This window comes from Rhinopithecus roxellana, chromosome 12, assembly GCF_007565055.1.
Source record: "Rhinopithecus roxellana isolate Shanxi Qingling chromosome 12, ASM756505v1, whole genome shotgun sequence".
Lineage (NCBI taxonomy): Eukaryota > Metazoa > Chordata > Mammalia > Primates > Cercopithecidae > Rhinopithecus > Rhinopithecus roxellana.
The window spans coordinates 10,639,970-10,664,183 of NC_044560.1; the positions used below are offsets into that span (position 1 = coordinate 10,639,970).

A 24,214-nucleotide genomic window follows, 5' to 3' on the forward strand; every position below is an offset into this window, starting at 1 on the left:
CAACAGGGAGGAATCAGCTCAGCCCCCTACACACCCCCACCCTCTCCCACCAAACACAAGCTGAAGGGCTAGGTCTAACCTGCTCAGTTTCACCTTCAGAGGGGGTGGCCCGGCTAACAGCCCTGGAGTCAGACAGTGGTGGTGAGGCAGGTAGCAAGACGGGAGAGGCAACGGGGCGGGAGACACAGGTGTGCAAAGTCACTGGCTGTATCCAGGCCAGGCGAGCCCCACCCCTCCTGGCCTGGGGGAACCTCTTGGTCCAGCCTCAGCTCCCAGCCTCCCCGCCAGCTCATCCCCTCCCAGGTACGGCTCCCTCAGCACCAGCCCCAGGAGGTTGCACCTACCAGCTGGGGCATGTGCTGCTCAGATGCTTCCAGCTGGATCTTGATCTCGGGACATGCAGGGTCCCCCAACTTGCCGGCGTCTGGGTGGGGTGATCGAGAGGGGCCTGGGGAGGGGGGCAGGAGGGAGCCACCTCACTGGCCGCGGGGAGGCACCAGGGAGACGGGGGCACAGGTGGGCGGTCGGCACCAGTGCGCTCCAACCCCACCCTTAACTTTCATCCTTGCCATCCCCCATTATCCTCCAAGACCATTCCAGAAGAAACCAGCCCTCCAATCCACGCAGCCACCCTAAGCTGGACAATGACCTGCCCGCTGTCCTCCAAGGCAGGGGCAGTCACATCACACACCGACTGTGTGGGGCATGGGAACTGGTGCCCAGCCCTGTCCCCCCCCTACCCCAAGGGTAGCCCTGCTTCGTGGGGAAGCTGCCCTGTCCTGGTACCTGGGGAGCTGCCCCCACTAGTGTTGCTGACACTGTCCTCCAGCCACGTGCTATAGATGAAGGAGTCCCGCTTGTGAGGTGTTCCTGAGGACGACACACTCTCCTGGTGAGGGGGTGGAGAGAGGGAGGGAGGTTAGCCCATGCCCTTGGCACTGGCTAGGGCTCCCTCCCAGCCCCTCTCCCTCACTGCACTCTACAATCCCCCACCCATACTCCCTGCAAGGAGGACGGGCCTAGCCATGTCTGCCCCAGGGAGATCACGGGAGGGCAGAGTCAGGGCAGGCAAAGACCCAGGCACACACCACCCCCTGCCACTCATTCACTCAACAAACATTCACGGATGTTCTCCAGGGCTTGCCACTGACATAAATCAGGCATGGGCCCTGCCCTCAGGAGCCAGATATCTGGGAGGCAAGGCAGGCTATGAAGAGACCATTGTAATTCTAGACTCTGCCCCAGCGGGCAGGGCCTGGGTCTGCACTGTTTCCAGCTGCACCTGTTGTATCTGGGGCAGTGCCTGGCAAGCAACAGGGGCCCACTGATGGTTTGCAGAATGAAGAATGACAAAGGGTGTTCCGGGCAAAGCCCAGGGACTGTGAGAACGCAAAGGGGGTTCCTAACCTACCCTGAGACTAGGAAATCAGGGAAGGCTTTCAAAAGGAGGTGTGTGAGACTCAGTTAAGAAGGATGAGTCAGAGCCAGCCTGGCAAAGAAAGGAGGAGGCGGCAGAAGAGTGTTCCAGACAGAAGAGATGGTACACGTGCAAAGGGTCAGGGGTGCAGTAAGCCTGGGAGGCTTGGGAGACCACAAGTGAGTCCAGAATGTCTGAAGTGGTAAGAGAGAAGACTAGAGAGGAAGGAGGAAGGGAGTGACCAGATCTCCAAGAGCTCCAGAAACTGAGCTTCCTGTGGACAGTGCTGGGGAGCCATGGAAGGCTTCTGAGCAGGGTAGGGTTCATCTGCACTGCTCCTTTGGGCCGGGTCCCCTGATCACATCTCAGCCACGCCCAGGCTCGTGGTTCTACTCAGGGCATCTCCAGGGAGCAAAGAGCCCCCTTCCAAGATCCTGTGGAGCCCCCGACCCCCTGAGCCTCTCACCAGGCCTGTGTCCTCTCCATCCACGCCCTCTGTCTCCTCCACCACGCTGGCGAAGCTGCTGGCACTGGATGAGGAGCGGGAGAAGTCCTTGAGCGCCTCTGCTCTCTGCGCGGCGGTCTCCGCTCTGCCACAGACAGCGCCCCATTAGCCGGTGTCCACCCCGAGCCCCGCCTGAGCCAGGCCCTCACTCCCTTGCCCTCCTCAACCCGGGAGGCCCAGCCTGTAGCAGCCAAGCACCCTTGGGGACCCCTTACGGATCCTTGGGCCTCTGAGCCCCCCAGACTCCCCCTGCAGCCTCCTCCTACCCCCACTGGTCCTTCCTAATTCATAAATCTGACCATGTCCCTCCCCTGCTCAAAACCCCCTCCTGGTTCCCCATTTCCCCAGGTAAAGCACAATGTCCTTGGCCTAATGTTCAAAAACAGCAGCAATTCGTGACACTAACGTCATCGACTGCACGTCCACTCTGCGCTGGGCACTGCTCTACGTGCCTTTACCTGAATGATCTTATCACTATGATTATTATACCCATGTTCCAGATGAGGAGACGCCAGGCATAGAGGGGGCAGGCACACAGCCCAGGGTCACTCAGCACAGGTGGGAGGGCAGTGGATGAGGTCCAGGCAACTCCACAGTCTACTCTCTTAACCCCACAAGGTTTTCATGCTCAGGGCCTCCGCACCTCCTGCCTGGAGTCTCAGTCCTCTCAAATCCCAAAAAGCAAATGTGTCTTTCAAAAATCAGCCTAGGGCTCCCACTCCAGGAGTCCTTCCCCGATTCCTCCTCCCAAGGTGAGAATGAGCCTCCCCACGCTGGCTCCTGCATACTGCGTCTCCCCTGTCCCTGCCATCCTTTCCTGCCTCTCTGTTCGCCTACCCGGCTCTTTAGCCTGGGCTGAGTCCTCTCGATTCCCACAGAACCCGACACAGAGGCAGCTCAGCCAACGGACACCAAATGCAGGCACAGCTTTCTCACTGGCCTCTCTGCTTCCATCCCACCCCACTCCAACCTCTTCTCCATAGAGCAACCGTGGTCAGCTTCTTAAAGCATCACCCTCATGATTAAAATCCTCCCAAGGCTCCCTGTCACACTTAGGATAAAAGTCAAAGTTCTTAGGCCAGGCGCGGTGGCTCATGCCTGTAATCCCAGCACTTTGGGAGGCCGAGGCAGGCGGATCACAAGGTCAGGAGATCGAGACCATCCTGGCTAACACGGTGAAACCCCGTCTCTACTAAAAAATACAAAAAATTAGCTGGGCGTGGTGGTGGGTGCCCGTAGTCCCAGCTACTCGGGAGGCTGAGGCAGGAGAATGGCAAGAACCCAGGAGGTGGAGCTTGCAGTGAGCTGAGATTGTGTCACTGCACTCCAGCCTGGCGACAGAGCGAGACTGTTTCAAAAAAAAAAAAAAAAAGAAAAGGAAAAAAAAAAGTCAAAGCTCTCGTACAGCCTGCTAAGCTATAAGCCAGTGTCTGCCCACCTCTCCAACCTCCTCCCTGCCACCATCCAGCACAATGTCACAATGTCTGTCTGGGCCCAGCCCCTCAGGTACTCTTTTTTTTTTTTTTTAAGTGATGGAGTCTTGCTATGATGTCCAGGCTGGAGTGCAGTGGTTATTCACAAGCATGATCATAGCTCACTGCAGCCTCAAACTCCTGGGCTAAAACCATCCTCCTGCTTCAGCCTCCCAGGTAGGTGGACTCCAGGCATACGTCACCACTTCCGGCCACCTTTCTTTCTGTCCCTGGAGTGTGTCCCAGGCCTCTGCACTGGCCGAGCTCCTTACCTGAATGCTCTTCTCTCTGCCATGCCAGTCCTAGCAGGGCTGGCTCAGTTCCCAATTCAAATGTCACCCCATGGAGGTGTCTCCCCTGAGGACCCATCTAAAGCACCCCTGCCCCCAGTCCTTCTTCATCCCCCCCAACCCTGCTTCGGGTTCCTCCTATCACCATGATCCGGAAACAGCTGATGAGGCCATGTTCTGGTGGATCTGCGGCCGTGAGGCGGGGACCTATGTGCAGGGCACCTCTGTGCCCCAGAGCCGGGCGTGGGGCTGGGCATGCACAAAGTGTTCGCTGGGTATATGTCAAAGGAGGGCCCCAGAGAATGCCCAGGCCCCCCTGACACCCTGCTGTGGCAGAGTCAAGGCTCCTGGGCTGTCCCGGGCCCAGGCAGGGGAGGGGAAGGACGGTTCACCACTCCCAAGCCCCCAAGCCCCACGTGCCCTGAGCCCCAACCTGTTCTTGGTCGTGGGCATCTCTGGGGAGCTCTGAGTGGATGAGTTCTCCGACTTGGGCTCCTGTGAGACGTGCCCGCTGTCTGGGGTCTTCTGACCAGCCGGAGGGCTCTCCCTGCGGGGCACACGGGGGCAGCGGGGGGATTCAGCTCCGGGCCTGGCATCAGGGGTAGCATGAGGCCCAGGCGGTGAGGGGGGTCACGGTGCCTCCTGCCTCATACCCACACCCCTATCCTCAGGGCCAGCCCTGGAGCAGTCTTGTGGGCTCCCTGGCGAGCCTGGCCAGTGATGGGGTTGGCACTGATGGGGCTTTATGGGACAGGGATGGGACTCCTCCCAGGTCCTCTCCACAGGAGCAGGTATAGCTGTCCCATTATGGATAAGGAACCTGCCCAGGGATGCAAAGCTAGGACGTGGCAGTGCCAAGACCTGAACCCAGGACTCACAGCACGTGGAGCTCTGGCAGCAGCAAGGACAATGCCCGCTCCCCTCCTGGAGCTCTCAGGGGGCCTGGCCCTGGCCTCACATGCAGCGCCCCAGGTCCCCACAGCAGCCCCACACCATGGGTTGTGTTCTTGTCCCTTTTCCAGGTTGGGACAGTAAGGCTCAGAGGAGCTCAGTGACTCACCCAAGGTCACACATGGTTAGTACCAGGGAGGCAGTACTCACACCCAGGAGCTAGCCTCAGATGTCCGGGGGCAGCCCTGCTGCTGGCCTGGGCTCACTGCCCTTATGCTGCCCACACTCGTTCACCCCCCAGGCCCATCTGTGGCTACCCCAAACATCAGCACTAGGCCCTCCCACATGCGCTGGGGCCGTGGGAAGAGCATGGGTGCTGGCCCTAGACAGATCAGGGCTCAGATCCCAGCTCTGCCCATCACTGGCTGTGTGACCTGGGCAAGCTCCTTGACCCCTCTGACCTACGGCTTCTTGATCTGCATGTGGCACGTTAGGTGACGTGCTGGCCCTGGTGCCCGACACGCAGCAGAGACTTGACCACAAAGCTGTCACTAGTGGGGACAGAGAGGCAGAGGGGCGGCACTCCCTTCTGCCTGCTCTGCTTTGCCACCAAACAGGGATCAGGGATGGGGGTGCAGGGGAACAGGGCACTGTCCCCCCCCTCACCCACCTCTTCTCCTGCACCTCCTGTATGTTCTCGATGCCAATGGCGCTGCTGCGGCGGGAGCCAAACGGGCCCGACTTCTTCCTCGTGGGGCTCTTCCCAGGGACAATCAGTGACTGTGGGGAGAGGCCCCAACTCAGTGCCACCTTCCCTGGGAGCCCCAGTGCCCCCCAACATCCCCCCTGGGGACCTTGCTACCCCAGGCCCTGAAGCAGAGTTGGTGAGCAAGAAAGAACGAGAGAAGATATCCATCCCCAGAAATAGCCCTCCCAGTTTACAGAAAGCGACAGTCCCCAGGAGGGCAAGGGGCTCTCCCAAGCTCACACGGCAGGACCGCCAACACAGGCCCAGGATTAGGGCAGGGTCCTGAGGGGGCTGGGGTGGGAGGAGGCCGAGTCCTCAGAATAGCTACCACTCCCGGCCCCGCAGGGCTCTGTGGGATCTGCAGCCTAAGGGCGGTGGTCAGAGCGTGGTGCAGCAACCCAAGCCCCACCCCGTACCAGCTGGGCCCTTCCCGGAACTCCAAATTGGGTGGGGGAGGTTCTGGCCCAATAGCTGGAAGACCCCCCGCCAGCTTCCCACACACTGTGCTGGGATGCCCCAGGCCCCAAAAGCCTGCCCCCAGCTTCTCTGGAGGCAGGAAGGGGTAGGACCCCAGGCCAGTTTGTGGCGGGGAGGAGGAGTCAGGGCAGAGGAGAGGGATGGCGCTCCATGCAGACCGGCGATATTGGGGGACGTGCGGCTGGGTGTAGGGCCTTTGGGTACCGGATCCTGGCAGGGACTGGGCCAGGGTCCCAGGGGCCAAGGCAGGGCCAGAAGCCCCTGGTGAGGGGCACTGGCTCTGGCACAGGTACCAGGCCCCAAAGCAGGTGCTGAGTGCCATCGGAGCTGCCGCCACTCCATCCCGCACGCCCTGGGGCCTGTCCCGGGGGCAGAGGGGCAACGTCCCCAATATGGCCTCCGTCCTGAGAGCGAGCAGAGAACAGCGCGTGCAGGCAGCCTCCAGAGCCGGCGGCCCCGCGGACGACAACCTCTTCCACGGTTCCTATGCCTATGGCACTGCCCCGGCGTCCGAATCTACTCGCACTTTTCCCAGGAATAAGCAATGACTGGCAAGCAGCAGAGGGCGAGGGCAGAGAGAGAGAGACAGAGAAAGAGTCAGAGAGCGAGAGAGATGGTGGGAGGGAGACAAAGAGAGGAGGAGAGGCAGGGAAAGGAGGAAGACAGAAAAAGGAAGAGAATGGCGCAGGAGGCAATGGGAGAGATAGGGCCAGGGGAAGGGAAGGCGAGAAGCACAAGGAGAGACAGACGACAGGGGAGACAGGGAGAGAGATGGACAGATAGACAGTTACCCGGAGACAGGGACACGCGTGAGCCAGCGAGGGCACACCAGACGGGCACAGAAGGAAATCCAGAGAGACAGGGACACAAGGACACAGAGACAGGCCCAGGGAGGGTCAGAGACGGAGAAGGAAGACAGGGGAAGGCCGAAAGGAAAAAGCGAAGGTGAGAAGAGCGGAAAAGGGAAGGAGGAGAGGGAGCAAAAAGACAGGTGCGAGAAGGAAGGAGAAACAGAGAGCCAAAGGGCAGAGAGGCCACAGCAGGGGAGAGGGAAGGGAGGAGGGAACAAAAAAACAAGGAGAGAGAGTGGAATGAAAGGAGGAAACACAGAGAGAGGGAGAGTTGTGCAAAAACAAAACAGAAATGGGTCCAATTACTGCCATGGTGGGTGCTGCTGGCCTGGTCCTGTCCCTGGGGCCCCTCTCGGCCACCCATAGGAGGCTGGGTCACTCTGGTGAAGAGGAAGGGAGGGGTTGATAAAACTGGGTTGTGGGGGAGGTTGGGCCTGCTTCTCACATGACAGTGTGCTTGGTGACTGCTGGACAGCAGAGGTTGGGAGAATTCCCTCCTGCCACGTGACATAGCCTCACAGCACTGAGCGCAGGGCTTGGCATGCAGTAGACAGTCAATAAAGGATGGATGGATGGATGGATGGGTGAATGAATGGAGTGGATGGATGGATGGATGGATGAATGGATGGATGGATGGATGGATGGATGGAGATGGATGGGTGAATGGGTGAGTGGATGGATGAATGGATGGACGGATGGATGGACGGATGGATGGATGGATGGATGGATGGATGGATGGGTGGATGGGTGGGTGGGTGGGTGGGTGAGTGGATGGATGGATGGATGGATGGGTGGATGGATGGATGGATGGGTGAGGAGCACAGCAGTGGGTGCAGTGTCCTGGGGTGGCCACTAGGCAGTGGACAGCAGTGAGGCCCACAGCCATAGGCCGTATTCATCCATGTGCCCAGCACTCCTGAGTGTGAGCAGCAGAATCCCAGAACCTGGACAACAGTCAGTGATCACACAGGAGGTGCTCCCTCTGGAGATACTCACACAGAAGCCAGATTCCCGACACACAATAGGCAGCCACACCACAGAGGCCCTGGCTGCTGCAGACACACAGTAGGAGGTGCTCACAGAAAAAGTACCCACACAACAGCTCACTTCCTGACACACAGTAGGTGTTCACTGACATCTAGGGTTTAGCACACACGATGTGCTCATATAGCAGTCCATTTTCTGACACAGAGTAGGTTCTCACACAGCAGCCCAGGGCTGTGCACACAGTAGGCGCTCACAGAGTCGATGCCCACACAGCAGCCCAGGACCTGACACACAGTGGGTGCTCACAGGTACTCAGGGCCAGGCCCACAGTAGATGCTCACAGAGTGCACGTCCACATAGCAGCCCAGGGCTTGACACACAGTGGGTGCCCACAGCCTGACACACAGTAGGTGCCCACAGACACCCAAGGCTTGACAGTAGGTGCCCACACAGCAGCCCAGTCCCCAGCAAACAGATAGTAGATACTCAATAAGGAATGAGACACAGAGGCTGCCCCAGGGCTGACCTGCGGAAAGTCACACCTCAATGTATAAGGGGCCAGGAGGAGGGGAGGGCCAAGGAGCTTGGGAAGGGGCCGCAGGCTGCAAGCTGTCAGCACCGCAGTGTCCTGGCCTGGGCACTTCACCCCTCTCCCAAGGAAAGCAGTGGCTAGACCAAATCCAGAGCCTAGGATGGGCACATGGGCAGCAGGGCAACAGAGAGAGGGGGGCCAGGCCTCAAGAGACAGAGGAGAGCTGAGGGCCCCCCCAGGGAGGGACAGGGGCCTGGGCACAGGGAGGGCACTCACTATTCCAGCTGCCTTGGCCAGGTCGGGGTTGTTGGGCGCGAAGCTCCCGCTGTGGCTGGTGGACACGGTGTTGGGCTTCTTGTTGCTCAGCCCCATGGCATCCATGGACTGGCTGCGGCTCCGGATGACCCTCTGTGAAGGGGGTGGCGGTGGAGGAGGCACAGGATTCCTAAGGGCCGTCCCCTTGGGGAAACCCAGGAGCCCAGGCATCTGGTCCCTCCCCGGCAATGCCACTCTGGATGAGCCCTGGAAATCCCTTCCCCTGGGCACATGGACAGCAGGGCAACAGAGGGAGGTGGGGCCAGGCCTCAATTTCCCTGTGCGTCACATGAGAAGCAGGTACATATGGGGCCTGCCTAAGGGTAGCTCAGGTCTTGGCTCTGCCACCAACTTGCCGGGTGGCCTGGGGGACACGACTTCACTTCTCTCAGTCTCTGGGACACACAGGCTGCTCTGTGCTGAGTGTCCTCATGTGGCTGCGTAAGGACTGCAGAAGATACTGAGTGTACAGAGAGCTCTCTTGACACCTGAGTTTCACTCCTGTTAAGGCCTCTTAGAGCTCTCCTGTCTTCTTTCTTTTCTTCCCTCACACCCTTCTTCCTTGTTTTTTTCAGACCAATCTATACCAAATGTTTGCTGTGGGACCAGTGCTTTACAATCACTCTGTCACTGGATACCCCTGCAAGAAGGGGACTAGCAATCATGCCCATTTCACACATGATGGAACTGAGGCAGGGGCAAGCCCAGCATGCCAGGACCCATGCCCTCAACTCTGGACTCTGCTGCTTCTGAGAAATTATTTGACCTAATCTAGGTCCACCATCCAGCACCTACCAGATGTAGGACCATCGGAGCCCTCCTCAAAGGAGACACCCCAGATCCATACTGACCCCACCTGTCCTGTCTCCAGTCTCCAAGCCTCTTTCTCAAAGATGATCTATTCCCCTCAGTTCCTGGGCAGGCCTGGGCAGCTGGACTAATTCCCTTATTCCAACCCATATCTCCAGCTGTGTGACCTGCCCTGGGTTGAGGGTGAGGTGTGACCAGCTGGCTGGGCACCTGGAAGATGGGCAGGTGGGTGGAGACGGTGGCAAAAAGGCTACCACCTGGGGCCCTGTAGCCTGGGTGAGTCCAGACCCTGTCCAGGAACTACTCCACTCCCCACACTTCTCATTTCAAACAATAGTTGCTGAGGCAGACAGGCAAGGTTTTGCATTTTGCTTTTAAACTTATATTGCACTAACCTAACTCTTTTAAAGATAACAATAACTGTATGAGGTAAGTTGCCATTACCCTACTCAACAGATAAAGAAACTGATGCTCACGGAACGCCCAAGCTGGTAAGTAGCAGAGTTGAGATTTGAAGTGTCCGTGCTCTTAATGCTAAGCTAAACCAGGGACAGGCAGGGTGGGTCACACAGGTCAGGTCCCTCTCCAATGATCATGGTTCACACACCCCTTCTGAGAACTCTATTTCTTTCTCTCAGTCAAGACAGAGCCTCTTCCTCTTTTCTCTGCCTGCTGACCTGGCAGCCTTTGTACCAGCAGCCCTTGCTGTCTCCCAGAATCCTCCAACCTTCAGCAGAATTCCCAGGTGAATTCTCCACCTAGGCCCCACCTCCAACAGTTACTCCTCCTCAAACCAGGGCCCCACCTTACACGCTGCTCCCTCAAACTCTACTCAAGGCAGACTATGTCCGCCAAGTGTAAGCCCATTGTAAAGCCCAAATCCACCTCGAGCCCGGCCCTCCTCCCAGACTAGGGCTTCCTCTAGCCACACCCCCACGCCATGTCCATTAGCCCCGGCCCCTGACTCCACCCCCAGCCACGTCCCCTCCCAGACTCTACCCCCATGCGAGCGGCCTCTAGCCATACCTCCACACCATGTCAATCAGCCCCAGTCCGGGACTTCGCTCTAGCCACACCCCCTCTCAGATTCCACCTCCAATGCCAACCGCCTCTAGCCACTCCCCATGCTGTGTAAACCTCCCAGTCCGGGACTCCACCCCCTAAGCCACGCCCCTTCTGCCAGACTCCACCCCCACACCGTGTCCATCGGTCTACCAGCCTCAGCCTGGGATTCCGCCCTAGCCGCATCCCTGCTATCCGGCCAGTTAGATCTGGGGCCCTTCACCTTGAAAGACTCAAAGAAGCCGCCGCCCCCACTGCCATTCTCCATCTTGTCCTCGTCGCCGCCCAAGCCCATCATGGACTGGCTGTGGATGTGCAGTTCCTCATAGAGTGTCTCCAGGAGGGCGGCGCGCGTCCGCTCCTGTGGGCCAGGCTCGGGCCGTCAGGAAGGACCCCAGCGATCAGCCCTTCGGCCCACAGTTCAAATCCCAGACACCTTCTGAGGCACGGGACACCTTCTCTGAATGAGTGGGGAGTGGGGAGGGCCCCTGCACCGCCTTCCCCCAGGCCACTCCACAGCTCAAGCAGCCCCCAGGGACCCTCATATGAAGGGCCCCTCACAGCCTCTTCAAGGTCTGGCTTCACGGCCCCACCCCCCCAGGTTCGCCCCCTACCCAGACCCAAGGTGTCCCCCATCAGCCTGCCCGCATCCCAGCATCTCCTGGGCACTCCTCACTATCCCTCCGGCTTCCTCTCCCCAACCTCCTACTCATCCATCAATCCATCCAGCCCCAGGTGTCCCCACTAAGGCCAGGGTCTGAACATGGCTTTTCCCTTCCCAGGGACAGGACTGAAGTTCTAGGTTGGAAGGTGAGAAGAGGGTGACCCAGCTCTTACAGCCCATCCTCACCTCCAGTTTGGCAAACTTCTCTGCCTTGTAGCAGGCATATTCAGCATTGATCAGCTTTGTCAGCAAAAATTCCTGGAACTCAGGCCCCTGGAAACCCCCAGTGTGGAGGAGATGAGAAAGGGAGGTTCAGATGAACACATAAACAAGAGTCTGAAGCCCAGTGAGGCAGAGGCTGCAGCTCCTGAACCATGCTCTGCTGGGGCCTGGGGTCACCCTCTTCACTCCCAAAAGGGCATCTCCCTGGGTTCAGCTCCCCAGGCACCTTCAAGGGGCCCCAGTGCCCTTCATGGCTGCCCATGCCCTCAGGAGAGCAAACCCCACAGATGTTAGGGTCTGAGTTGGGGTCTCGACCTACTGCTTCAGTCTAAGGTAGCTGAGTTGTGTACAGAGCTGAAGCCCAAGCTTGAAGTGTGCCCCTCCCCAAACATTTTAGAAGAAAGAAGAGACTGGAACTGTCAGAAAGAGAACAGAAATGAGGAAAGGCCAGTCTACTACATGGAAAGTATAAAACAACTGTGTAGTTTATTCTGTGACCTTGTGAAAAAAAAAAAAAAAATGTGTTTTCAAGATGAACGGAAAAGCCAGTCCCCAGTTGCAGTTAGGGGAGCCCAGCTGCCCTGGCACACAATGCAGCTTTGGGACCCCATAAGGCAGAATGTATGTGCACCCCCCAGGCCCCCACCCATTTTGTCCTGCTTTGCCCATGACTAGGGGCTGCCCCTCACCTTCCTGAACACGGCGGGGTCCGGGAGGGGGGGTCCGAAGAAGGGCACATCATCTCTTGCAGTGACAGAGACCTGGAAGGGAGGGCAGCTGTCTGTTCCTGTGGAGTCTGGGGTCTGCTCTGCCCCACCCTAGCCAGAAACCTCTACTTTGCCTCCCTGGCCTGCCCCTTGGTCGGGGAGGCTCAGTGATTGTGGGCTGGATGAATCTTTCTTCCAGGGATTTCTGCCCTCTATCTTTTGCCCTGAATTTTAGTGGTGGAGAGGGGTGAGGGCTACAGGAATCATCGGGATGGTGAAGGCAGAGGAGGCTATGGGAGGTGGAGGACAGTGATACCAGGCCAGGAGGCAGAGGAGGGAAACCGTCCTCTCTGAGGGGGTGAGCTTTGGGGAAGACAGAGGCCATGGTGTGAACAGTGCACCACTGAAGCCTTCCATGGTCCCCCGTTACAGCTGGTAAAAGTGAGGCTCAGAGGGGCATCCCAGGGAGGGCAGAGCTGCAGCCAGGGTCCTTGCTGACGCCCCTGGGAGGCTCCAAGAGCACCCACCTTGTAAAGGGGGCCATCAGGGCCCCCGCCCTCAGCCTGCACCACTACGTAGGCATGCAGGAAGTTGGACGCGATCATGTCGGGCACAAAAGGAGTGTTCTCATCCTGGAAGACCACAGCCACGATGTCGTTCCCGATGTGCCGCTTCCGCTGCAACTGAGCACAAGGCCACGGGCCTTCATGGTCTGGCCACAGGGGCCCACCGGGGAGAGGGGTGCCCGCAGGGGTTTAGGAGGGTTTGGGGTAGTCAGAGTGCACATCTAAGGATTTGCTTTCCTCAAAATAATGTAGCAAAATAAACTTGTCTTAAAACGATTTTAGTTGAAAAATGGCCTGTTTGGAACAACGTACACTCTTCAGGTGACGAGGGTACACTAATGTCCCAGACCTCACCGCTATTCAATTCATCCACGTAATCAAAACCCACTTGTGCCTGGACACCTATTGAAATTACAAGAACAATTCCTTTAGGTTTTTTGGAGTGCTGTGACAGATGATGAAACCAAGGCCGAGAGCAGTGACTTGGAAGGTGCTATAATGAGCTATAATGAGCTTGGGGACTCGAGCCCAGGTCTCTCGGTCCCTAGACCCTACCTCTCAGCCCTTCTCCTGTATCAATGCCCCAAACATGGCCCCCGATTGAATAAACAAGCTCTACTTGGTATACATTCATGTTGCTAAACTGAACGCAGACCCTCAGTAAAAGAAAGTTAAAAAGACACTAAAAATAAGGAATAACTATTTCCATTTTTCTCACATTTCCCTTTTATTCCCTTGGGCTGGGGACCTGATTGGGAAGGCAGATAGCCCTGTAGGAGGCTCAGGACAAGGGGACACACTTCTGAGTTCAGTTCCTGGAACATGCCTTGCATGTCCTCGAGTCCAGGCCTTTGCAGAAGCTGTTCTCGCCACCTGGAACATTTCCCTGCCTTCTCCCAGCTCCTTCACAGTCTAAAAGTCACTTTCTCTTGAAAGCTCCCACCTCTGCCAAGACTACATGTCCCCACATGACCCCATGATGCTCTCCACTCCCCATAAAGCACCAGCTCAGATCTGCTAAACTCTTGCAACGTACTATGAACTGTTCTAGTCCCTCTACGCACTCACGCATTTATGCTCACCTAGGAGATGGGTGCCATTCTGACTGTAGAAACCAAGGCTTTCCCAGCATTGAAGCAGCCTGTCTCCCCTGACCCAATGAGAGCCCACAAGTGGGGACGCTGATCATTTCCATCTCTGTCCCAGGGCCCGGCGCTGAGCCTGGCGTGATGCAGGCTGAACGGACAGGTGGAGGGGGAGGACAGGTGGAAGGTGGGAGGCAGGTGGGGGTGCCCAGGCTACCTGCTGGGCGTCCCCTTCTGTGTAGGGCAGCTTGGTGGACACGTGAAACATGATCTCCTTGTTGCGGAAGTTGCAGTACACAGATTCGGTCCCCGTCTGCCCGTGGGTCACGTCCAGGCCTCCTCGGAACCTGCCCCCGGGCCCCCCAGGCCACGGCTCAGTCTCCAGCCCCGGCCAGGCCTCCACGGGGCCAGGACAGGGGCTCCCTCCCTGCCCAGGAGCACAGGTCAGATTACACTCTGCTCAGCCCACCCTAATACTCACCCCTTAAAGTCCTGCAGTTTGACCTTCTGGCCAAGAAATTCAAGGAACTCCACGAAGGCGGGACTTTCCTCATTGGTGCTGAAGAGTTCTTCCTCGGAGGTCTGGGAATGAGGGGCCAAGGTCATTGAGCAGGAGTTCCTGAGAAGCCCCTGCCCTCTGTCCCTACTAGGACCCAGAGAGGGCTGGAGGGAGGACCTCTGGCAGCCTCCTGGGCTCCCGAGTCCCTTGGCCGGTGTGCTGCCCTGGAAAAGGTGTCAGGCTCCAGATACGGGGCCGGGTGGGGAGGGGCAGCAGGGAGGAGGAGGTGAGCACACCTGCCCGAGCTTCTGATAAATGACGCCAAACTTGAAGTTATTGCTGATGACATGCTCGTCAAAGGTGACGATGAGCCGGGAAGCCTGCAGGAGAGGACGCCGGGTGAAGAGGCTGCATGTGCAAGCTGCCATTCGACGTGCTCTTCCCCTGTGCCAAGCACTGAGCCAGGCGCTCTACACGCATCACGTCATGTAATTCTCAGAACAAGCCTGGGAGGGAGACAGTCCAGCTGTCCCCTCTGAATCTCAGGTTCAGAGACCTTAAGTGACTCACCTAGGGTCAATGGCTTGCAAGCACGTACAGGCTTGGGATTTGACCCCAGGTCTGTTGGATCCCAAAGCTTAAGCTCATCACTCCTGAATTTGCCGTGAGTCCCAGTCCTGCCATGCCAAGCCCGCCCCTACTCCAGTCTAACTCCCAACTCACTCCTCGGCTTCTCTGTAAACCCACATCATTCTTCCAGAACAGGCCACATCTCACCAATCTGCTGTGGGCATTGAGCAAGTTCTCCTCCTCACCTTAGGCCTCAGTTTCCTCTCCCATAAGCAGGAGGTGGGCCCTGATTTCTGAAGCCGCTTCAGGATACCTGTCCTGGACCACACCACCTCTAGAGACCTCACACTGCTCCAGAATTCAGTCAGGGACACAAGGGTTTACCTGTCTGTCCTCTTCCAGGAGGTGCCCCTGGCTCATCCAAGGCAGAAGCCCCTGCCCCTATCCCCACACTGTCACCGTGTCTAGAGCCCAGCTCCCAGCACCCGGGCAGGAAGTGCCGGGGCTATTCTTTCTCTACAGGTCTCCTCTGGGATAAAAAGGCAAGGCCAGTAGAAAAGACACCCGTTCCAGGGGAGGACTGCGGCACAGACTGCTCTCAGGAGGGTCTCCAAACATCACAGAGGTTCCAGATGTTAGCGAGGCCAGCCTCGAAGGCAGACAAACCTAGGCTTAAATGCAGGCCCTCCTTATCTGCTGTGCACCCTGGGGTAAGGCACAGGCCCTTTCGGTGGCTCCTCTTCTGCAAATTGTGGACTTCACAGGGTTATTGTGAGGATTAAATGAGAGAACCTGGGGAAAAGTACCTGGCCCACAGAAGGTGCTTAATAAATGCTCAGTCTTCCAGTTACTCACCCACCCTCAGTGAGTTGTGACAAGATCCAGTCATACCTTGGGGTAGAGCACAGGATAGAACCGATCCACGTTGACGTCTTCACACACCAGCTGCAGGAGGAGATAAGGGAGGGGTGTGAGGCATGGGGCCAGGGAGGAGAGGACGGGGCTGCCTGGGCCTCCCTGGTCAAGGTCTGGGGAGGAGCCATGCTGGGGACGGCCAAAGCTGAAGCAGGACTCGGGGTTCACTGTTGCTTAGGGAATGGAGGTCCCCTGAGATCTGAGGGTGCCATAGAGAAAACCGAAAGCACACAGGCAGGGGACGGGGGCCCGGGAGAACACATGGCAGCCCAAGACACGGTGGGAACACGTGAGAGACGGCCTCAGGATAGGGCAGCAGCCCAGGGCAAGGGCCTACGGCTGAAGGGGACACACCGAGGCAGAGCTGAAGCCCCACAGGTGCCCATCTGCGAGGCCAACCAGGGAAGCTCAGGGGAGCGGAGGCCTCACCTTTGCCATCTGGACGACATTAGGGAACTCGGTGAGGCAGGAGATGGGGATGACATCATGGTATGTCCGGCACTTGGTCCTAGGAAGAGAAAGTCACATGGTGAAGGCCTGGGAAAGGAAAACGGGAACCCCACCCCCACAAAGTAAGGCCAGAAGGGGGTGGATCACAGCGAGGACCAGAGGTGATGATGGGTGTCAGGCTGACTCGGGTACTAACTTGCTGTGCAATCTCAGGCAAATCCCTGCCCCTCTCTGGGCCTTGATGAAGAGAGTGGGTCAACTGAGATGGGTTCTGAGATTCTAAGGCCTCAGCCCTTCCTGCCATCTCGGGACTCCCCCATCACCCTCACCTGAGCAGCAGCCGCAGGTGCTCTTGGTCCCCGATGACATCGTACTTGAGTGAGAAGACAAGGTGGCCGAGGGCAGTGTCCAGTGAGTAGTAATTGAAATGCTCCTGCAGTGGGAGGTGGGGTCCAGGGGAGTGGGTGAGGCTGAGCATGGGGCTTCCTGAAACCAGGCCAGAAAGCCAACCCACTCCCAGATGGGGGGTCCTTCGCCCATAGCAGGTGTTATGGCTGATAGCAGATCCCACGTCAGACAGACCGGCACTCAAAGCCCCCCTCTGCCACTGACCAGCTGGGCAGCCTGAGGAGGTCACTTGGCCTCTCTGTGCCTTGCTTTCCTAGTCTGCCAAATAGGAGGGAACCCTGTACTTTGGTGGCGGCCAGGACTGAAAGGGATGAAGTGCCAGGCTCAGTTCAGTGAGGGTGGGTAGTAACACCGGATCTCTGGGTGCTCATCGAGTCGGGACCATATTCGGACCTCCATGCCTGTCTTCAGCCTTGGCCCTTTTCAGGGCTGGGCCCCCAGCAGGTGTTCAATGAGCAAAAGCTGATTGCCCAACCTGTGACTCTGTGGCCCCTGAAGCCAGGGCCTATGAGAAACAGGAAGCGAAACATCTCACAACACACAGGGCGGCTAGCCAGGCAGGTTTCCACCCTCCTGTCTCACCTGGAGGAGAGGGCACAGGGTTGGGAAGACACCCCGAGGAGTATCAGGGGTGGCTGCTGCAGGGATGGCACCCCTAGAGAGGAGCCCAGGGCTGGCTCTTCCAGGTGGGGAAGTCCCAAAGCCAAGGGCTGGAAGTTCAGGGAGACACCACCCAGCCCGGCCCCAGGCTCCCCCTGCCAACCCCAGCCCCAGCCCTAGCCCAAGCTCTGGGAGTGGAGCTGACTGCCCGGCCACACCCGCCCCAGGAATCATCCTAGAAGTAAATCCTGTTCAAACATGAACACCTGTGCTCAGAGGCCAGGAGCAGACAGAGGCAGGGGCCAGTGGACGTGCCCCGTGAATCCGTAGCTCAGGGGCATTCTCAATGGACCCGGGGAAGAGTCCCCCAGTCCTGCCTGGGCACAGAGTAGCAGAAACCCCCAAATGCTTGACACCGTCCAGCAGAGAGGGAGTGGCAGGCACTTGATAAGGAGGCACTCGGCAGGGAAGTCCAGGGAGCGGGGAGTTTCCCTGGACACCCCCAAGCCCAGAGGAGCCCCTGGGACACAGTGGGAGAGCGGGCTTAGGGTCCCAGAAAGTCAACGCCCAAAGTCATCCTAACCTCCCCCCTCTGCCAGGATAGGGTCCAGTGCCTGAGCACCTGGCTGCTTCCCTCGTTACCCCACCCAGAGTCAGAAAGGGGGCCTGCCCTTCTGCCAGCCCTGGGACTTCTCCCCTCAGTACTGCTAATCTGATCCTGGACATGAGACCTCTTCCTTTTTTTTGAGATAGAGTTTTGCTCTGTCGCCCAGGCTGGAGTGCAGTGGCACCATCTCAGCTCACTGCAATCTCCACCTCCTGGGTTCAAGCGATTCTCCTGCCTCAGCCTCCTGAGTAACTGGGATTACAGGTGCCCAGCAATATACCTGGCTAATTTTTGTATTTTTAGTAGAGACGGGGTTTTGCCATGTTGCCCAGGCTGGTCTTGAACTCCTGACCTCAAGTGCTCTGCCCACCTCGGCCTCCCAAAGTGCTGTGATTACAGGTATAAGCCACGGCGCCCAGCCACCTCTTCTGACCCTCCAGCCTGCACTTCTTCAGATCCTATTGCATTCAAGGTCCACTACCTTCATCTGTTCCTGCCTTCATCTGTCACTTGTCACTCTTTCAACAAACTTTTCTGAGTGCCAACCATGTGTTTGGCATACACAGTATCCCCAGATCCTACCACCTGCCAGACCCAGCTGGGAACCTCTGGACAGCAGATGCCTAGGATGCAGGTCTCTCTCCACCTCTCAGCTGGGAAGTGGAATTGCATGCTGGGTTCTGGGTTTGTTCCCAGGCAAAGGCTCCTGAACCTGGCTTGCTGGTTTAGTCTCAGTCACAATGGATCCTCCCCTAACTCCACTGGTTAGCACCAGTGTCTCCCAGAGTCAGGCCAATGCCCAGGCCCAGACTGAGGTCACACAGCTTCCCAACCCCCAAGTAGTCACTCCCTCTTCCCAACACACACACACATACACACACACATACACACACACACACACACACACACACACACACACACACACACACACACACACAATGGCTAAGAGCATGATCTCTCCCATGCATCTTAATGGAAGGTCAGCCAAAGCTGGTTCAATTCCCAGGCTTAGTCATTGTGTGACCTTGACTAAATCATTTACCTATCTGAGCTTCGGTTTCCTCTTCTGAAAAAACAGAATAATCCTGATATCACCAAGTAATTATGAAGACGTGACAACAGCTAACATTCACTGAGTATTTACCATGTGCCAGGCATGGTTCTAGAAGCTTTGCCTGTACTTTTATTATCCCCATTTTCACAGATGAGGAAAGTTAAATAGCTTACCCAAGGTCACACTATCAGTTAATGGAAGAGCCAAGATTCCCACACATGCCATGAGGCTCCAGAGTCCACGACACACTTCCCCATTTTGGCTCTACGCTGACAAAGAGACAGCACCCGGCCTGCAACCTGACACACACGTTCCCGGCATGGGACCTCCCCTCGGCTCCCTCAGTGCTCTGACAAGTGGTTGCTGGACAGGGTCCCTGCTCTGTGCTGGTGGCAGGGCAGGGGCTGCATCAATCCATGACGTTACTGTTCCCCTAACTCCAAGTCGCCCGAAGGGAGGGGCTGGGTCTATTGTGTTGGCTGCTGTATACCCTGTGCCTAGAACAGGGCCAGGCACACGGCCTGTCCTCATTATTTGCCACCCCTGACTGAGCACTTCCTCTGTCCCAGATGCCACTGTAAAGACCTGACAGATAACAGCTCACTGAAGCCTCATAGCAACCTCATGAGGTGGGTATCATTATCACCAACCACCATTTTCACAGATTAGCACATGAGGCACAGAGAAGTTAAGCGATTTCCCGATGTCCTGTGTAGTGGCTGGCAGAGCCAGGATTCAAGCCCCGGCAGAGTCTCTGCCGTGAACCGCTGTGCCATAATGCTGCCTTTGCAATCAATGCTTGTTGAATGAACAAGAGATTCCGCCATGCGGGTTCCCTGGGGACTGGAAGTGTGTGTGGTGGGAGCACGTTTACTCAGGGCTCTAGGACTGTCACAGAGCCCTGGCCCGTGAGTTCTGCTCCCTCCCAGGCCCAGCCTCGAGTGGAGCTGAACTGTGACCCACCCCAGCCAGCCCCGCTACACCAGCCGGCCACCCACCTTGCCGAGAAAGTGCTTCCGGTAGATGCGGGCCGTGGGGTTGCACTCGAGCTTCACCTTGGTCGTGGGCGACTGCAGCGGCTCTGTCTCGGGGATGCTGGTGATTTCGTGGTTGGTGCCCTCAATCCAGTAGCCCCCAAACTGGGGCAGCAGGATAAGGGGGAAGGGTCCTTCTCGCCCCAAGACCTGAAGAGGGACTCGGCTGAGAGCCACCCCACACTGTACCCCACCAGTGACCCCAGGACACCCTCCCAACTTAGACCTGGAGCCACTTCTGTCATGGCTAAGGGGTATGAGGGGACAGGCCAGAGCCTGTGTGGGCCCCAGAGTTCTGCTCCAGCCCTTTCCCTCAGCCAGACCCAGACAGTGCCGAGACCCAAGTCTCCAAGAAGGGGTGTGGGGGCAGATAGAGCTGGAGCATGACCTTGGCCCAGGAAGCTGGAACATTTGGCTCAGAAGGCCTAAGGTTTCAAATGGGCTCTGAGGTCTTGGGCCTGGAAATTAAGTCTCCAGCCTGTAGCAAGGCCTGCGGGTCAGGCTCCTAAGGAGGAGGACCTGGTATCCAGAAGCCCTGCGTAAGTGCCTCCTGGGCTTGGGTAAGGGTGGATAGGGGGGTCTAGCCGAGTACCTCGTGCACACTCGGGTAGGGAATGTAGTCCTCCTCTGTCTGCAAAACACAAACAGGACAAGGGTCTCTCCATCTTTCCGTCCTCCAGGCCCCCCAGCGCTCGCCTCTGCTTGGCCAGCCTCAAGGCTCAGGGTGTGGATGGGGCCCTGGCCTCATTGCCTCTTACAGATGGGCACGGGCTGAGGCAGGCTTAGCGTGCTGAGTGCTGGCATCTTCTGGGGTTCTCTTTGCCTGGGGAAAGGAGGGCTCACTGCCTCCCCAGAAGAAACCGCTGGACTGCCTGGAGGGCTTGTTAACATGGGTTGCTGCACCCCACCCTAGAGCTTTGGATGCAGCGGTTTGGGCGGGGTCTGAGAATGCACATTTCTCACAGGCTCCCAGGTGGCACTGACTGCTGGTGTGAGGACCTCTGCCCTGAAGAGAGCATCAGGCTTACTGCCCATGCACCCTCCTCTAACCCTCACCCTGCAGCCCTGGGCCCACTCTACCAGGCCTGGTCTTCTAGGGTCTCTGGGGTCCCAAGTCCCAAGAACCATATGCTAAGAAAAGTGGGTCAAAAATAAGAGGCTCCCCTTCATCTCCCTGGGTGCCCCCCCTCTGGTCAGTCTCCTCACCAGCGGCTGGGGGCACCCAGGCCTGCCTCCCTATCACTCCCTCCCCATCCAGACAGCAGCTTCATGGAGCAGGAGCTCATAAGTCTCCTAGGGCCTGGGTTGCAGTCTTCCTGCAACTGCTGGTCATCACTGGTTTCAGGGAAAACATTTGGCAGCAGCTGTCTTTGAGAGATGAGGGCTTCGAGTTTGGGGCGGGGACGCCTGGAGAAGCAGGGGGAGTCTGCAGCGGTGAAGACAGAGAGGAGGAGCTAGAATAGAGGCCCCAGCCCTCTAGCAAGAGAGGGGTTCTCCTCATCACAGAACTCCTAGAGGGCAGGGGCTGGGTCTACCCTGCTCGCGGCTGTGGCCCCCCGCACCTGGCACACTATAAGACTACTTCCTGAAAGGGGATGGATTTCCTGCTTGATGGGCAGTGGTGGCAGCACTTCCCAGATCCCCTCCACCCCCTAGAGAGGGAGGCAGACTGCCAGGCCCACCTACTTTGAGGGGCGGCGGGAAGGAGCAGCGTTGTTCATCCATCCTGCTTCCCTGTAAGAGAAGGCAGCACTGTTACACTCTCCCAGGCCCGCCGCCAGGCGCTGCCTCCCCTCCCCAAGGCATGCAAGGGGAAAGCCCTAGGAGGTGGGCCACGAAGATTGGGGTACTCCCAGGGCAGGGTGCTAGCTGGCTGGGGGCCCTGGGCCTCTCTGAAGGGCTGGCTGTCCTGGTAGTGACTGGGGCTGGAGGCTGGCAGCCTCAGGGAAGGCTGAGGGCTCTGCGGGAATGCACGTGCCACTGGGAGCGGGGGCAGGGGAGGTGCACACGACACTGTGTGAGCTGGGGGGGGCTGTTATCTACACAGATATGTGTTGAGGGAGAGAGGGGGAGGGAGAGGTAGAGATGAGACAGAAAGACAGAGAAATAGGAGGCATTGGAGAGAGACAGAAAGAGAAACAGGAGGCATCGAAGTTGAGAGGGTATTCAAGGCACTCCCACCCCAGCACCCCCTGCCCACCTCCCAGTGCATACCTATGTGAAAAGCATACGGGGCTGGGGGGTGGAGGGTGTAGGGGTAATACCTCCCACTCCTGCAGCACAGTCACTGGCTGACAGGCCCCCAGCATCTGTCCCCTCCTCCAGCTCCATTCCACCTGGGCCCCCTACCGCAAAGCCTGTGGTGTCTCTCACTGGGTGAGGGGCAGTGTGTGTCTGTGGGGTGGGTTGATGATCTGACCCCAGCCCTGTTGCAGTTCCACACAAGGATGGGAGCTGGGAGCCTAGATGGAGAGGGCTGGGCATCCTGTACCCTGACCTCCAGACAGAGGATCCTGGACAACCAGTAGCCACCATCTTCTACTGGCGTGGCCTGTCCTCAGAGAGGTGAAGGGCTGGAGATGCAGCAAGGGCCCCCCAGCCCCAGCCCAGCCAGCTCTGTGGCTCCCCAGAACAGGCCACAGAGCCATCCTCACCTGCATCTTTTCAATCATCTCAAATAGATCTGTGTTCTGCAATAGAGACAGAGGAGAGTGGGGTCAGCTGACCCTGCCAAGCCTCAGAGGAGCCTCCACCCGCCCCGGCCCTCCGGGTCCCACCAGCTCTGATCAGTGATCAAGGCACCTGTCTGAGCAGCAAGTGGGAGTGGCGGGAGCACTGTGGGAGGGGGCTCTGTGTGGGAGACCCGCGTAGTCTGGCCAACTGCCAAGTGAGGTGAGCCCAGGGCCCAGGGCCCAGGGCCCAGGGCCACCCACCCACTCAGTCCTGCTCCCTGACAGGCTGCTACCCTTGGGGAGGGACAGGTAGCCCCAAGTCCCAGCCACAGAGATGAGCCCATCCTGGATCCCCAGGAGGGGTCTGTGCTTCTCTCCACCTCTCCTGGAAGGGGGCAAGGCTCAGTCAACCAGGCCACAGCCCACTGCTCAGACAGCCCACCCCTCTCCAAGCAGAGTGAGCTGAGGGCGCTTCAGGGGAGAGGACACTGGGATGCCCACAGGCCCGGCACCTGTGCATGAACCAGCTGAACCCTCGCACACTCGAGCTAGCCTCTCCTGAGGTGAGCCAGGGCACACGCAGAGTTAATCCGGTGTCTGCCAGCTGCGCTTGGCAGCCCTGGCCTCTCCAGCGCCAACTCCCTGTGAGCCTTCCTGGAAGGCGGCAGGGATGCCGGCTGGCCCGGCTCAGGATGGTGAGCCTCCAGGATGGTGACCCTCCCCCTGCCCCTCCAAGGCTCAGCTCAGGCGGCTCCTGCTGACACATGTGCTACGGAGTTGTACACCAGGAAGCATGCACACTCTCTCTCTCTCTCTCCATCTCTCTCCCTCCCCTCCTGCTCACACACACAGAAGCCTGCACAGCAATATTTAAAGTCCCACTGCACCCTATACCTGTTTCATGTACCAAGAAAACAACACACACAAACACATATGATGGGGACTGTGCATAGTGATTCTTAGAGCTATATACTAACACACAAATATACACGTTGGGTCTGAGTTACACAGGAGCACACCCACTCACACACATGCAGGTCCAAGTACCAGGAGAGATACACACACAAATGCAAACCCAAACCTGCGCAGGTCTGCACACCAGTAACTGCACACAAAGCTACAGTAACACCACAAACCACTCTCATGTGTGAGAACAAGAGGCATGACAACACACAGCCACAGAGGCAGGCGGGTGTGTCCAGGCAGACCCAGATGCAGCCCCACTCACGGCTACAAGCCCTGCCTGCCTCAGCAGGGTCACATAACAACAGTGAATGAGACTCAAAAGGTATCCAGCAACTGCTGGGGTAGATAATCCCCAAGGATGAGAGACACGGTCTGAACCTCACACAGCCCTCACCTGCACACACACACAGAGCCCTGGGAAAGGTCACAAGATACAAGCCCGTGTAAATGTGCACGCTGTGAGGCCTGCCCATAGAGGCAAGACCCACCTGTAAAACCCACCACAGGAGTCCATGGGACACCCTGACCCATGGTCCCCTATGGTCACACCCAACACCTCTGCATTTGAAAGCGACAATTCCGCAGGCAGTTACAGCAGAAACCACAGACACACACCTGAAGTCCAGGCAGACAAACATGCCCGTCAACACAACACACTGTATGACAGCAACTTTGGCTTCTGTGACCAGGTCAGCCACACAATCTCAGCTGGGCACGGCCCCAAAGAGTCACAGTGATGATGGGTGCATTAATGTCCCCCATTAAGACACCCCTCTCAGGGTGACCAAATGTAGCCAGGAACACTCTAATACGCCTTGTTGCACTGGGAATCAGTCAC

The 24,214-nt window shown here is 57.9% G+C and overlaps 1 protein-coding gene across 7 annotated transcripts in view; it reads right to left on the reverse strand.

The window, feature by feature from the left end:
- Positions 1 to 24,214, reverse strand: part of RAP1GAP (RAP1 GTPase activating protein) — a 30,436-nt gene that overhangs the window by 1,387 nt on the left and 4,835 nt on the right. For 2 of the 7 annotated variants that reach the window (XR_004052253.1, XR_004052251.1), the window contains exons 2-22: positions 22,393 to 22,428; positions 21,425 to 21,472; positions 20,331 to 20,369; positions 19,703 to 19,888; positions 16,365 to 16,468; positions 16,015 to 16,093; positions 15,562 to 15,615; positions 14,397 to 14,480; positions 14,083 to 14,183; positions 13,819 to 13,948; positions 12,478 to 12,633; positions 11,933 to 12,004; positions 11,208 to 11,294; positions 10,581 to 10,718; positions 8,447 to 8,578; positions 5,246 to 5,355; positions 4,118 to 4,231; positions 1,884 to 2,007; positions 787 to 889; positions 345 to 479; positions 80 to 122 (exon numbers count right to left, since the gene is read on the reverse strand). Coding sequence is in view for 4 of the 7 variants with exons in the window: in XM_030913577.1 (XP_030769437.1) it covers positions 114 to 122; positions 345 to 424; positions 787 to 889; positions 1,884 to 2,007; positions 4,118 to 4,231; positions 5,246 to 5,355; positions 6,094 to 6,348; positions 8,447 to 8,578; positions 10,581 to 10,718; positions 11,208 to 11,294; positions 11,933 to 12,004; positions 12,478 to 12,633; positions 13,819 to 13,948; positions 14,083 to 14,183; positions 14,397 to 14,480; positions 15,562 to 15,615; positions 16,015 to 16,093; positions 16,365 to 16,468; positions 19,703 to 19,888; positions 20,331 to 20,369; positions 21,425 to 21,472; positions 22,393 to 22,428 (2,241 nt within the window). In the remaining 3 variants the exon portion in view is untranslated. Of the gene's footprint in view, positions 1 to 79; positions 123 to 344; positions 480 to 786; positions 890 to 1,883; positions 2,008 to 4,117; positions 4,232 to 5,245; positions 5,356 to 6,093; positions 6,349 to 8,446; positions 8,579 to 10,580; positions 10,719 to 11,207; positions 11,295 to 11,932; positions 12,005 to 12,477; positions 12,634 to 13,818; positions 13,949 to 14,082; positions 14,184 to 14,396; positions 14,481 to 15,561; positions 15,616 to 16,014; positions 16,094 to 16,364; positions 16,469 to 19,702; positions 19,889 to 20,330; positions 20,370 to 21,424; positions 21,473 to 22,392; positions 22,429 to 24,214 lie in introns of all 7 variants that reach the window. The other 5 variants (XM_010364344.1, XM_010364343.2, XM_030913577.1 and 2 more) reach the window with 4 other exon arrangements.